The following is a 13,046-nucleotide window of genomic DNA, read 5'->3' on the forward strand; positions in this document are numbered from 1 at the left end:
ACAATATTCTTGCGTTCATAGCCGCAGAAGATTGGCCGTCTGGAAGTCCAGATCTGAATCCATTTGATACAGTTTTGACCACAAAATTGGAAAACTGGGCCTCTCGATGCTCCCACGACAGGTGGTTCTATGAAACCGGAACGACTCGGACTTATATCCGGCCAAGGACTGACAGAGCGGGCCGTTCCTGGAGCCAAATTAAACATCTAGACAAACGAAATTATAACTTGTTTACTGAGGCCCTATATTTCATCTAAAAACTATGGGAATATATATATAAGGACTGTCACTTCAGCAGCATTCCCCGAATAGGTATGGGGAATTTTTATGCTGCTACAACAACAACATCGCCTGTCGTAGACCTCACAGAAATTTGGAGTCTCCAAAAAATCCATGTAAACCGTGCGCGCTGCCATAGCTGAGTGGCCTGATCGTTCGCAAACGGTGACCATTTCGAATGAAGGTAGGTAGGTAGGTATGGTGGTTGTCATAAGACACACTTAGACCTTTCGCAGGTCCATTGTGATACCACTGGAGCTTATCCTTACTCTACGTGTTCGAATGAAAAAAAGTATTATAATTTCATATCTATATCGGACTTAACTTGTAACAGAACTTATGGCAAGGCTAAGTATATACATACAAACATGCTTGGACGGAAGCAAAGGAAATGTGAAGAAAGCTGTGATCGCCACAATACAAATCTGACAGCGCTGATGAAATGGAACAAATTCTTGTGGACAAAATCATGTGATCCTAGCGCGTTATTTTGGATTTTATTGGCTTTATTAATTTTTTTGTTTAATTTTAGTTGATTTATTTTTTTTTTTATTTTATTTGCTTTATTTTTTTTTTATTTTATTTGCTCTATTTTTTTTTATTTTAGTTGCTTTATTTTTTTTTCTTTAATTTTATTTTCTTTTTTGTTTTTTAATTTCTTTTTTTTTTTTAATTTAATTTGCCTTATTTTGTTTAAACTTTATTTGCTCTATTTTTTTATTTTTTAGTTGCTCTATTTTTTTTTTTAATTTTACTTGCTTTATTTTTTTTAATTTTATTTGGTTTATTTTTTTCGTTTAATTTTATGAGTGAGTTTTTTTTTATTTTTTGTGATTTTTCCCGCCAAAAATTTAATCAGCTGTTCGTAAAACTTGCAAATTGTTACTGGTTTTGCGTTCCCGTACTTTTTTTTTGATATTTCGAATTCTCGGAAACTAAGTTACTGGCTAATTTTTCATGAACAGACTTAAAGTAACGAAACTACTATTTGTTGAAAAATGCTGCCATTTAAACAAGTCATCCAACAGTTATATTCACATAGTTACAAACTCGAGATTTTGCACTTTATTAAAAACATCGACTATAATTTACGTATTTGACACAGCTGAGAAAATTACTTGAAACTTAAAAATAATTTATTAGTATAGAATAGATAAATAGAATATAAATAAGACGTATGTTTGTAAAAATACATTTGTTGGTTGGTTAATTGACTAAAATCACTTGCGCTGGCAGAAGGTTATGTTTTAAACAAATTCTTCATCAAACTTTTCAGAAATTCGAACAAAATTTTAATGATAACAGAAACAGATAAATATTGTAATACAATCTACATACATAAATATTAAAGATTTTTTACAAAATAGTCGGCCAATGTGAGAAATATAAACATTGTCATTGATGATCAAATGATAACGCGATAATACGAGCCCGAAATGGTATATAAGGCCACTACGGACGCTTTGTCACCGCTTAGGTAGTCGATAATCTCATCCGTTATTTCAATTATATAGCGTTTGAACTTAGGAAACCTACGAAGGAGAAAAATCAGAAGATAGATTCATTTAATTTACGCTTGCAATGTAAATAAACAATAAACAACCTTTCCATCACATTGTTGATTTCAACTTCAGTCTCCTTTTTGTTTGCATCACGCGGATTTATTGCGCCCACGATAGCATTGACTATCGTTGGTGACAGCTCCACCACCAGCACAACCACATTTTCCTTTTTCGTGAACTGCGAGAGTGTCGTAGACATTTGCTGTGTAACCTGTCAATGAAAGCAAACGCATAAGAAAGTGGGAATATATTATTTTAACCCTCCGTGGGACACCTTTTTCAAAAACCTTCGCTTGGGCAATCGAGACTGGCTTCTTTTCGTGCTGTTCAATGATCATTTTTAAAAGGTTATATCGAAAAATCGATAGCAAATTAGAAATTTCAGAAAGCTACATAGTAGAAGGTGCAGGTAACATTTCTCTGATCTGGGTTCCAGGACATAGGAACATAGAGGGAAGTTAAATTGCTGATGAGCTTGCCAGGAAGGGGACTGAATTGGGCTCAGAGACCTCCTACCCGTCATTCCCATGGCAGCCGGTTCTACGTTACCGAATGATTCCAATCGACGAGGCTTGTCCGCAGGCAACAGTCTTTGCGTCAATTGAATCTTATACGGGAATAAATGCAAATCAATGCGGATAATTCGTTGTAAAGTGGTCCGAGCAATGCCCAACTGCTGAGAACGGCGATTTTGGGATGTCCTTGGCGACGTCTCAACACTGGCCCGTACAAGAGCAATATTCTTATCCGATCGCCTTGGTCGGTTTTGATTTGGCCTCTTTTGATTAGAAAGAGCATCACCAGTCGAAAACCTTTCGTACAAACGTTTAATGGAGTTCTTAGAAGGGGCACTTTTCACATTATTTAATTTTTTATATGCACGTTGAGTTTTCACAATTGACTTCTTTTGTTGAATGTAAATTTCAACAATTTGGGAGCGCTCGCGTGGCGTGTACTGTTCCATGGTAAAAATCTGCTGGGACTGATGCTTCCAACGCGGTATGTCATTATGCGATCTGACGTCTCTGTCAAAAGATACAGGGTTGCCACATGGGTCTGTCGAATATTGGCTACCCTGTATGTTCAATGCACGTCCAAAGTCGAAAAAATCTGGCCACACTCGGTCGCCCAACGGAGGCTTATTTGATACTCTACCTGGTTTTCATAGCGCCGCCTCAAGTTGGATGTCAACTTTTCATGCATCACAAACACCACCTGAACATCCGGCCATTGACCAAGATTATAGCTGCTTTTTATGCTCGAACCTGACGCAGACGTACTCAAGCCCCCACCACCACCATAGCCCGTATTGCTACCCGGACTGCTAGCCGTTGCCTGGGTGGCCGAGTCAACGGCGCTGGCATTGTTTAGTTCCGGCCGTAATTTGTGTATGAAATCAACGAGTTCCGAGCGTGTGACGTGCCGTTCCTGAGCACGATCGCGGTCCCACGAACGCACACGCAGACCACCATTCTCGGCCACCAAAATCACATGCAATGCACCCAACTTGGCCAAGTCTTGTGCTTCATCACCCGAACCGTTTACCGACTCTACGACACAGCAACGTATGTTGGCCGCCCACAATAAGCGCATAATATCGGTGACATATTTAAATGGCGGATGTGTGCCATACACGCACACCCCGACGTCTATGGCACGGCAATCTTTCACGTACTCCACATCCATTGCAGCCACTAGTTTGTCCAATGAAAACGAAAGCCCAGCACCGCTGATGACACGACCCGGTGCATTTTGATTGAAACCTTGTGCCTGCTTCTGGAACTCATTCAACATTGTATCGTAGCGTTCGCCCTTCGCCAACAGCGCTGAATGAGTACTTCGATTTCGTTTAAGATCGACAAATAATTGCCACACAACCCCACCGCCGCTGGCACGATCGAAACCGTCGGGCATCCCAGCAAAAATATGTATTGGACACTGAGAAAATCAAATGGAATTATTAACTTAATGCAAGCCAGTTGCCAGTGTTTTGATGCACTCACCGTGACGCCAAGACTGTGTGCCAAACTCACAATGGTGCCCAACTCCCTGAGCGCGCTCTTAGCCAACGAAGCTGCCTCACCTTTGCCACGCACCAGCGATTTCAACGCCGTTTCGTCGACATTACTTCTGGTGGTGCTGATTTGGAAAGTCGCCAACAACAATTCAATTAGCGCCGTAGCAGAGGAACGCGATTTCTCCATGATAACCGTAACGGCAGAGTGAAATTGAAATTTAGAAATACGTCCTTCAGTGCAATCCGCTATATTTGCAAACAATTCGGTGTACGAATTCTTAGGTACATTACAGTAAAGCAGTATGGCGCGCAACAGATGGGTATGATTCATGCGTATGCGCAAATTTTTCTCACGTATTCGCGGTATCTCATTGCTGATTTCGAAGGCAAGCGACAAGAGTTCGGCGTCTACGAGCGGGCTACTGGCGTACGGTGTAATTATATCGAAGGCACATTCGTAGCTTTGCTTGGGATGAAAATTGAATACCTTCTTTTCGCGGTAGTTACGATCCACACAATAGCGACGTATCATATTCACGCCATTCATGGTGACGTGATGAGCGAATTCGGTGCGCAAATCCGTGGGCAGCACCACCACACAGCCGGAGTGTGTCATGAGCCGCACTGGATTGTTCCAGGCGTTTGTGCGTTTCGAAAGCGGTGACAGCAGCGGTGTATCTACCTCGATTGCGCCATGTTTGCGAAACAAAGCAACTACTTTCGATTTGACAAATTCAAAAATAGGATTCAATGAAACTAAGCCATCTAACGAGATTGATGAGCTCCACGATTTCATATTACGACTGCTACCCAAATGATAGGTGTATTCCAGCAGTTCATCGCTCTGTTGCTGCAAACAACGTGCCACCAGATGTTTGTAGGCTTTGCTTTGGGGATTCGCAAGCACATGGCGCAGCATCTCTTGCAATTCGTTAGCCTCGAGTTGCACAGGCGGCACCAAATCTGATGAGAGCAACTCCTCGGCGGTGGGACGTTGTGCCGGATCGTGGTTTAATAGCCACCGGAGGATCTGGAAATACCAAGTGGATATTATTTATCATTTTTCTGTTTTTTTTTTTTTAATTGCGCAACTTGCCTTGATCGTTTTCTCATTACGGTTATCAGTTAGCATATCATCTGGCAGCAAGATGGTAGCGGTGCGTAGGGCGACTATTGTATGTACGCGCTCCATGCCAGTGCTAAACGGCGGTCGCGCCATTTCAAATAGTATAATACCCAAGGTGTACATGTCGACCTTTTGGCTGTATGTAGACTTGGCGGCATTTCCAGTCAATTCGGGCGCCACATACAAAGTAGTGCCGACTTTGCCTGTGCCAGTGCCTTCTTCTGCCGAGCCATTTTGCTGCGTTTGTTGTTGAGAAGTGTGTTCGTCTGAAATGAATTTCGATAGACTATCAGCGAGGGATTATGGTAAGCTATGCAATTGCGTACGTTGGCTTTGTAGCGCTAGAAAACTGGTGGTGGCTAGGCCGAAATCACCAATTTTGATGTGATCATGCGAGTCCAAAAATATATTTACAGGCTTTAAGTCACGATGTATGATGCCTTGTTGGTGTATGTGCGATAGACCCTCAGCGATTTCCCGAAATAAGCGCCACAATCGCTCCGTGTCCTTGTAAAGGTTCTCATCAATAGCAGTTCTACGGCGTAAAATATTCTTATAAATGTCTATTTTCTTTTGCTAAAAATTTGTGCAGTCACCTTAGTGTGCTTTTCTCACAAAATTCCATTTGTATGTACATAACTTGCATAGGTTTAGGCGAAATCGATTTTGGCTGTCCTGACTCTTCGTCCTCTGCCTCATCATCCTCTTCATCATCATCGTCCTCATCATCTTCCTCCTCATCGACGTACTTGACAATTTCGTCATGCGAATTAAGGAACACGATGCTATCGGACTCGGATTCCGCTGCATTTTTGCTAAATAGTAAATGTTTTTAGTACTGCCATAAGTTCTGTTACAAGTTAAGTCCGCTATAGATATGAAAGTATAATACTTTTTTTAATGAAGTTAGTTTTATTTTATGAGGAAAATAGTAAAAAAAAAAAAATTAATTTTCATTCGAAATGGTCACCATTTGCGAACGATCAGGCTACTCAGCTATGGCAGCGCGCACGGTTTCCATGGATATTGACGCCGCTGCTCGAACCAAAGATCGTGGAGACTCACGAAATATCTGTGAGGTCTACGACAGGCGATGTTGTTGTTGTTGTCGCAGCATAAAAGTTCCCCATACATATACGGGAAATGCTGCTGAAGTGACAGTCCATATATATATAGAACCTCGATGTTCTATATTTCATTTATTCAAATCAAAGTAATTATAAAAAGACAAATGTTTGTTGTATACTCGCGTGAGTTTTACATCGAATGAATAGTCAATTGCAATTCAATTTTCTTCAGCGAACTTAGCTACGGTTCCTAATATTTAGCCGTTTCAATGTTGCCACCTCCTGTTATACTTGTAATTAGGGTATTCTCTACATCACCCCCTTTCCAAAAATTTCAGAAAACACATCACTGCTTAACCGCTATTCGTTACTTCTTCCATCGGAAAATATGCCGGTTTAAGTCTGTCGATCGATACTGTGACTGGTTTTGACCCCATCAGTATGGTGTATGTCTTAGGGTATCTGCTGATCACCAGGTATGGCCCGTCGTACGGTGCTTTCAGTGGCTTCTTAATAGTGTCATCCCGCAGAAAAACGTGACTACAAAATCGTAGATCCTTAGGAATGAATACAGCAGGTTTCCCATGTTGCGAAGTCTGTACCGACTTAACTGTTTCGAAATGTTGACGCAATTCTCGTAAAAAATCCTGTTGATTTATGGAGTTATCTTCATCCGTCCCTATTATATCACCCGGGAGTCTGATAGTTTGCCCATAGAACATTTCTGCCACCGAAACGCCTAAATCTTCTTTCACTGCCGTCCTTAATCCCAACAGAACTATAGGCAGCACATCTACCCAGTTCGCATCTACAGAGTGACACCTAAGCGCAGCCTTTAAAACACCGTGCCATCTATCCACCATACCATTAGCTTGTGGGTGGTAGCTGGTGGTGTGTATATGTTTGACTCCCAAGAGCTTTGCCAACTCCTTGAATAAACTGCTCTCAAATTGACGTCCTTGATCAGTGGTAATGAATTTCGGTACGCCAAACCGACTAACCATCAAGGAATTCCTGGGCTACAGTCTCTGCTGTCATATCCTCCAAGGGAATTACCTCTATCCATCGTGAGAAACGATCTACACATGTTAAACAATATGTAAAACTTCGTGCGGGTGTAAACGGTCCAACTATGTCTACATTGACGTGCTCGAATCGATGACTTGGAACTGCAAACTAACCCAGCTCAGTTTTCGTATGCCGTGCGATCTTACATGGTTGGCAGGCAAGACAGCTTCGAACCCATTCTCGTATGTCATTATTCATTTTCTTCCACACATAATTTCTTGTTATTAACTTAGTAGTTGGGGTATTCACTACATATATATCTTCCCATAGTTTTTAGATGAAATATAGGACCTCAATAAACAAGTTATAATTTCGTTTGTCTAGATGTTGAATTTGACTCCAGGAACGGCCTGCTCTGTCCGCTCGCTCTGTCAGTACTTGGCCGGATATAAATCCGGGCCGTTCCGGTTACATAGAACCAACTGTCGTGGAAACATCGACAGGCGAAGTTTTCCAATTTTGGCCACAAACTGTAGTCAAATGGATTCAGATCTGGACTTCCAGACAGCCAATCTTCTGTGGCTATGAACGCAGGAATATTGTTTTCTAGCCACTGCTGGGTGGTTTTTGCTTTATGGGCTAGAGCCGAGTCTTGCTGGAAGACCTGGAAGCTCTCCCTTCAAGAAAGTACCGCTCAACTGCTTCATCAGGCTTTCTAAGACATCCTCCTTGTACACTTTTGCCTCGGTCTTAACCCTTAAAGACCTCTTTATAAGACACTCCCCACGAAACCATTACGGGGGCTGGATGGCGGCCGCGCTGTTCCCTTGGTGCAACCTTGTTTGCGTCTTTAAAAGTTTTAGCAGTTTGATTTGTTTATTAAAAACTTCTTCAACATTGAAAAATGTCTCATCTGTGAAAAGAATATTGTCATGGCCGTTGGCCGCGTGTCACCGAAGAAGCTGCTTGCACCTGTCGAGTCTAATTTTCTTCAAGCTCGTCGTCAAAAGATGGTCAGTTGAGCGACGGAAGGCTTTCATGTGAAGATCATCTCTAATTAGTCTTGACATGGTTCTGGTCGATACATTCATTTCCCTGGACATGATTTTCTGCGATTTCTTTGTCAAATGGTTTTTATGACTGCACTGGTTCGAACCACGCGAGGACGACCACTCCTTTTTCTGTCTGTCACTTGAGACGTTTGGGAAGAACGATTGATCGTGCGGTAAACAAACATTCTCGAAATACCAAGATTTTTCAGCAATTCGTAAATCTCACGGCAAAGCGATATTCCTAGGCTCCCCATTCCATTGTTCACAAGCGAAATTTGCCACGAACCTCAATATAATTTATGAGTAGGGAATGCATACGAACAAAAGCAACAACAACGGAACTTTTTTTTGCATTGTAAAATTTGTCACAGAATTTATGGCAAGTCGAAGCATTAAGAAATCTTTGTGTGTGTTTAATATTTAGGATCACGCAACAAAATAAGAGTTCATTTTGTACTTACACACAGCCACTCCATGAACTGGATGAAGTCTCATTTTTTTTCCTGGGTGAAACCAGTTTCGGTGATACCTTTGGCTCGAAGCTGCTTTCAAAGCTGGATGAACCTTCGCCGCCGCCTAATTTTTTCTGTATTATATGCAATTTTTTTTAGATAATAATTATTATATGTATTTTATGAGATATCAATAAAACTTTCTAACCAATTCTGCCTCATCTGATATAGTTGACGTTTCGATCCAACTGTTAAAATAGCGTACAACATTTTCGTGGTTCAAGCGCGAGAGCAGCTCAACTTCCCGCGTCATCTTTTTGTAGAGTTGGCGACTACGAGCTGGCAGTGGAATACGCTTCAAAGCGTACTCGCGGTTGTCCAATATATTGCGCACCTGAAAGTAAATAATTACAGTAATTTTAGTAAATATTTTACACATTAGCTTTTTAACAGCCTGTATCTGCAGGGTAAGCTAATCACCTACCCTGTCAGAAATCAAATAGGTTAACGAAACCAACGCAAGTCAAATCTTGTCGAGGCCCTATGCTCCCGAGAGGAGTGAACAAGGAGACAAAAAAATCTGCATCTGTACTGAATGAAAATGTCTCTCACTCACTTTCAACACATCGCCAAATGCGCCTTCTCCCACATACGTCATCAATTTAAATTCGTTCGAGAGTCTAGACGGGCTCATCGGCATTATAGGCATAACTGTCAACGTTGCTGGCAAATGTTTCTCTGCTTGTTTTTTATGCTGCAATGCTAGACCTGCTGCACCGCCGGAGGCTCGCCGTTGCGCTGCGCTCTGGTGCAATGCAAAATGTACATCCGTCTCATCCTCGTGTCCAAGCAATGATGCACGCAAAAATTGATGTTCGAGAAGTTCTGATCCAGAGAGTGTACGATCCGAAAAGCACCTAAAACAACAAAAGTTAAATGTAAATAATAAAAAGGAAATCTATACAATTATGTGGAATTCATCCTATTTACTTGGCGATAAAATCGCGCATCTCTACTGTACGCGTTGGCATTCGATTTTCGATGAGTGCGCCCAAAGCTGGGAAATCACCACGCATTGGTTGTTCTTCTACATCACCAATCAGTTCCAGCAAATTGGGCACCAGCGAAAAGTCCGTGCAGCGCAAAGTGCCCGTATTATCCAAAAATACTGTGCTATCCAAGAGGTAGCTATGCGAAACGCCCTTATTGTGTAGGAAGACTAGCGCGTCGAGCACACCCTGTGCCACCATGCGCACGCCCTCAATGCACCAACCCAAACTCGATGATATATTCCGCAAACTGGTGCCGCGTAAAAAGTCTTGCGCAAGATAAACGATAAGACCTTCTTTCCGTTTTACACATAGAACACATTGGTATTGTATGATATTTTTATGATGTAAATTCGAGAGCATCAAAACGCGTTTTTCAATAGAGGCCATAACATCATCAACGGAATGGTTACCCTTACATTTGGGCGCTGAATGAAGCCAGTAACAATGACCACCATTGCCACATTTTTGTTCTAATTGTGAATATTTTATGGTCCATTCCGTTAAATAAAGTAACTGCCCGTTGTCGTCATCAATGCCAGCGTAGGCGACGCGACCTTTGCGTGAGTGGCCTTCGTAAGCAAACACAAAAAAAAAAAAAAAATTAAAAATTGAACACATGTTTTAGCACATTTAAAGTTCCTTCTCACCCAAACAAGTACCCCTTGACACTTGACGGCCCACTTTGTGGAAATACAGTTTTTCGCTATTGCAATGTATCACACATTTGTTCGGATTACGGCTTCCTCGTAAATATGGTGATGAATTTTCGGAACTTTCCGACGAGGTGGCATAATTAGATTCGCTCATAGTACGACGCCTTTCGCGTCGTTTAGTTTCGCTTTTAAACAATTCCTTGCGCCGCTCAATCTCTTCAATCCATGTTTGTCGCTCTAATATTTCTTTTTCCTTTTCCATATCGAGCCGCGCTTTTTCACGCTTTTGATTTTCTTGTAACATTTGATCGTAGAGAGAACCGCGTGGTGGCTTATTGTATTTAAGTAGGAAAGATTGCACGGTTTGCACCAAATCAAAAATCATTACTTCCCCGCGTTGCTTCTCCGCTTGCTGCTGCAATTGTTGCAACAACTCCTCCACCAGCTGATCGGAGAGACCTTTAGGCTCTTCCAACAGTATTTTAGGTGCACTGCAACGTGTTGATACCGATGTAGCCAGGCAATCACAAAATTGAAAAACATTGAAATACTCACAGTTTTGGATATTTAGATGGGCATATAATGTGCAATTTGATACGTGCATGAGGTTCTGTATTTGTGTTGGCAGAATCGCGCAATGGTACCAGCGATATGCGTATTTCCGTCGGTTTCCATTGCGCGGCAGGCGTATCTGGTTCACAGCTGGGACGTAAAACCTCGACATCGGAGGCATAAATTGACTGCAAATTTTTTTATTTCATTAATTTAACTCATAATTATGGTGTTATTATATTTTTGTTTAACCTTTATCGCTTCCAATTCTTGAATTTGTTGCTCACGAAATGACTGCTTCTCAGCCGGCGCCGCCATATCGAGCTGCTTCTTCACTTAGCTTTCGCAGGGCTTTTGGTTCGAAGATTGCAGATCTTCTGTTTTATAAACTGTTAATCCAGTTGTTAGCGACTTTCGCCTTCTGTACATCACTTGTTTTAATTTAACCCCAATAATAAAGGTTGTTTACTGTTAACTATGTTCTACTCTCGTATGTGTGTGCGAATGTTATGTTACTTTCTAACGTTTTTATTTCCCTCGCAAAAGTGCAAAACTAGTGGAGAAACAATTGGCGGGGTTTTCGGTTTCGATGTTAATTAGTATCGTTATTTACTCATCTTCAGTTTTTGAGAGGAAGTTTTGTTTCCGTTATTTTCGGCTCTTTCGCACTCAATTGTTGATCTTTAGTACTAATTTACATAAGTTAAAGTGTATGTGGAATTCTTGGAATTGTTTTGGTATCACATTTAATATACGTCCGACTATTACCGTAATACTATTACATCCGTGTACATGAGAAAATCTGCAAGAGCTAAATCTTGAGATATGCATGAAATGTATCAATTATTTCGAAATGCGCAACAAGTGGCTAGCAACGTTTTTTAGCTACAACTAAAGTTCACAGCCGTGGAATTTCGCCAGCAACATGTATAGGGCCCGCCATTTATTGTTACGAATTTGAACTAGGTATTATTTGAAGAATGGTAACACTTATCTGTCATCTGATATGACAGAAAATTAGTTTTATTCTTCCGCTGAACGAAAATGGTTGTGTATACGCTTAAAGAAACAAACCAGCAACAATTGATGCACTGAAGACCAACATACGCGATGTCATAGCTGAAATACAGCCGCATACAATCGAAAATGTGTTGAAAAATTGGACCGATCGTATGGGATGGTGCATGGCTAGCCGAGGCAGCCATATGAATGAAGTTGTGTTCCATCATTAACCGGAAGGATTGTACTTCAAAATAAAAAAAACAGTTTGGAAAAATATTGAGTAGTTTCTTTTTTATAGTATTTTTAATTCCGTAAAGTTATATGGCGGACCCTGTATTAGGTACATTTGTCGTGAAATATTGCTAGCAACGTTGAATGTCAAATGAGAAGAAACGTCAAAAAGGAAATTGTACAAATACAAACAAACAAATTTGTGGGCATTGCCCCGCAAGCAATCGAAAACTTTGGTTTGTACCAAGGTGGATTTACTATAGGTGACAGCAATCACCCAGCTGAATTTTTCACCGTAGATATGGTTTACGTCAAAATGATATGCTTTGTTTGTATTGGTATGTTTACATTCGTATGTTTACATTTGTGATTGTACGTTGAAAGTTTTAAATTGGAATTGAAACCATCTAAATATTGTTTAAATAATATATACCAAAATGGAAAAATGTAAATTATGTGCAAAAGTAGTTAAAAAGGGCAAAGGGCCTTTTTTTTTGTAGTTCCTGCTGAGGAAGGAAAACGGGAATTATCGATAAATTCGTGTCGAATGGATCTACGATGGAAAGATATAATATGTGTAGACCATTTGGCCCAGGCGGATATTGCCCATACGGGCCAAACCGTAAGATTATTGGCAAAAGCCATTCCCAAACCTGCACCCCTTTGCGCAAGTACGAAAAATTACATGCCACCGATTCCAGTGGAAGACCATATTGCTGATATTTAACAACTTCACTCTCTACATTCAATTTAACCTTGTGCATGCCCGTGGAAAATTCTGAAATATGTATTAATAATTAAAATACCGCAAACGTTGATGATTTTTTCCATATCCACAAGAACTTACAATTCACACATAAGCTACATACGAAATCTTCAATGAACTGTGGGAAATGTGGCGACTTTTTATTTTGTGACTATTTCCAGCGTACGTTTCAAAAGCAAATCACCCTGAAAACAAACAGCTGATTTTGACGTGATACTTGGACTAAA

The 13,046-nt window shown here is 40.8% G+C and overlaps 1 protein-coding gene across 1 annotated transcript; it reads right to left on the reverse strand.

Moving 5' to 3' along the window:
- Positions 1-1,307: 1,307 nt before the first annotated feature.
- Positions 1,308-11,319, reverse strand: LOC128855712 (eIF-2-alpha kinase GCN2). The gene is made up of 14 exons (XM_054090853.1): positions 11,073-11,319; positions 10,824-11,008; positions 10,263-10,759; positions 9,554-10,184; positions 9,180-9,480; positions 8,772-8,957; positions 8,573-8,697; positions 5,581-5,799; positions 5,311-5,519; positions 4,955-5,250; positions 3,845-4,888; positions 2,997-3,779; positions 1,883-2,052; positions 1,308-1,811 (listed from the first exon to the last, which is right to left on the reverse strand). Exons 1-14 carry the CDS (start codon positions 11,136-11,138, stop codon positions 1,685-1,687), a joined length of 4,839 nt encoding a protein of 1,612 aa, XP_053946828.1. The 5' UTR covers positions 11,139-11,319; the 3' UTR covers positions 1,308-1,684.
- Between the last annotated feature and the right edge of the window lie 1,727 nt (positions 11,320-13,046).

Source organism: Anastrepha ludens, chromosome 2 (assembly GCF_028408465.1).
Source record: "Anastrepha ludens isolate Willacy chromosome 2, idAnaLude1.1, whole genome shotgun sequence".
Lineage (NCBI taxonomy): Eukaryota > Metazoa > Arthropoda > Insecta > Diptera > Tephritidae > Anastrepha > Anastrepha ludens.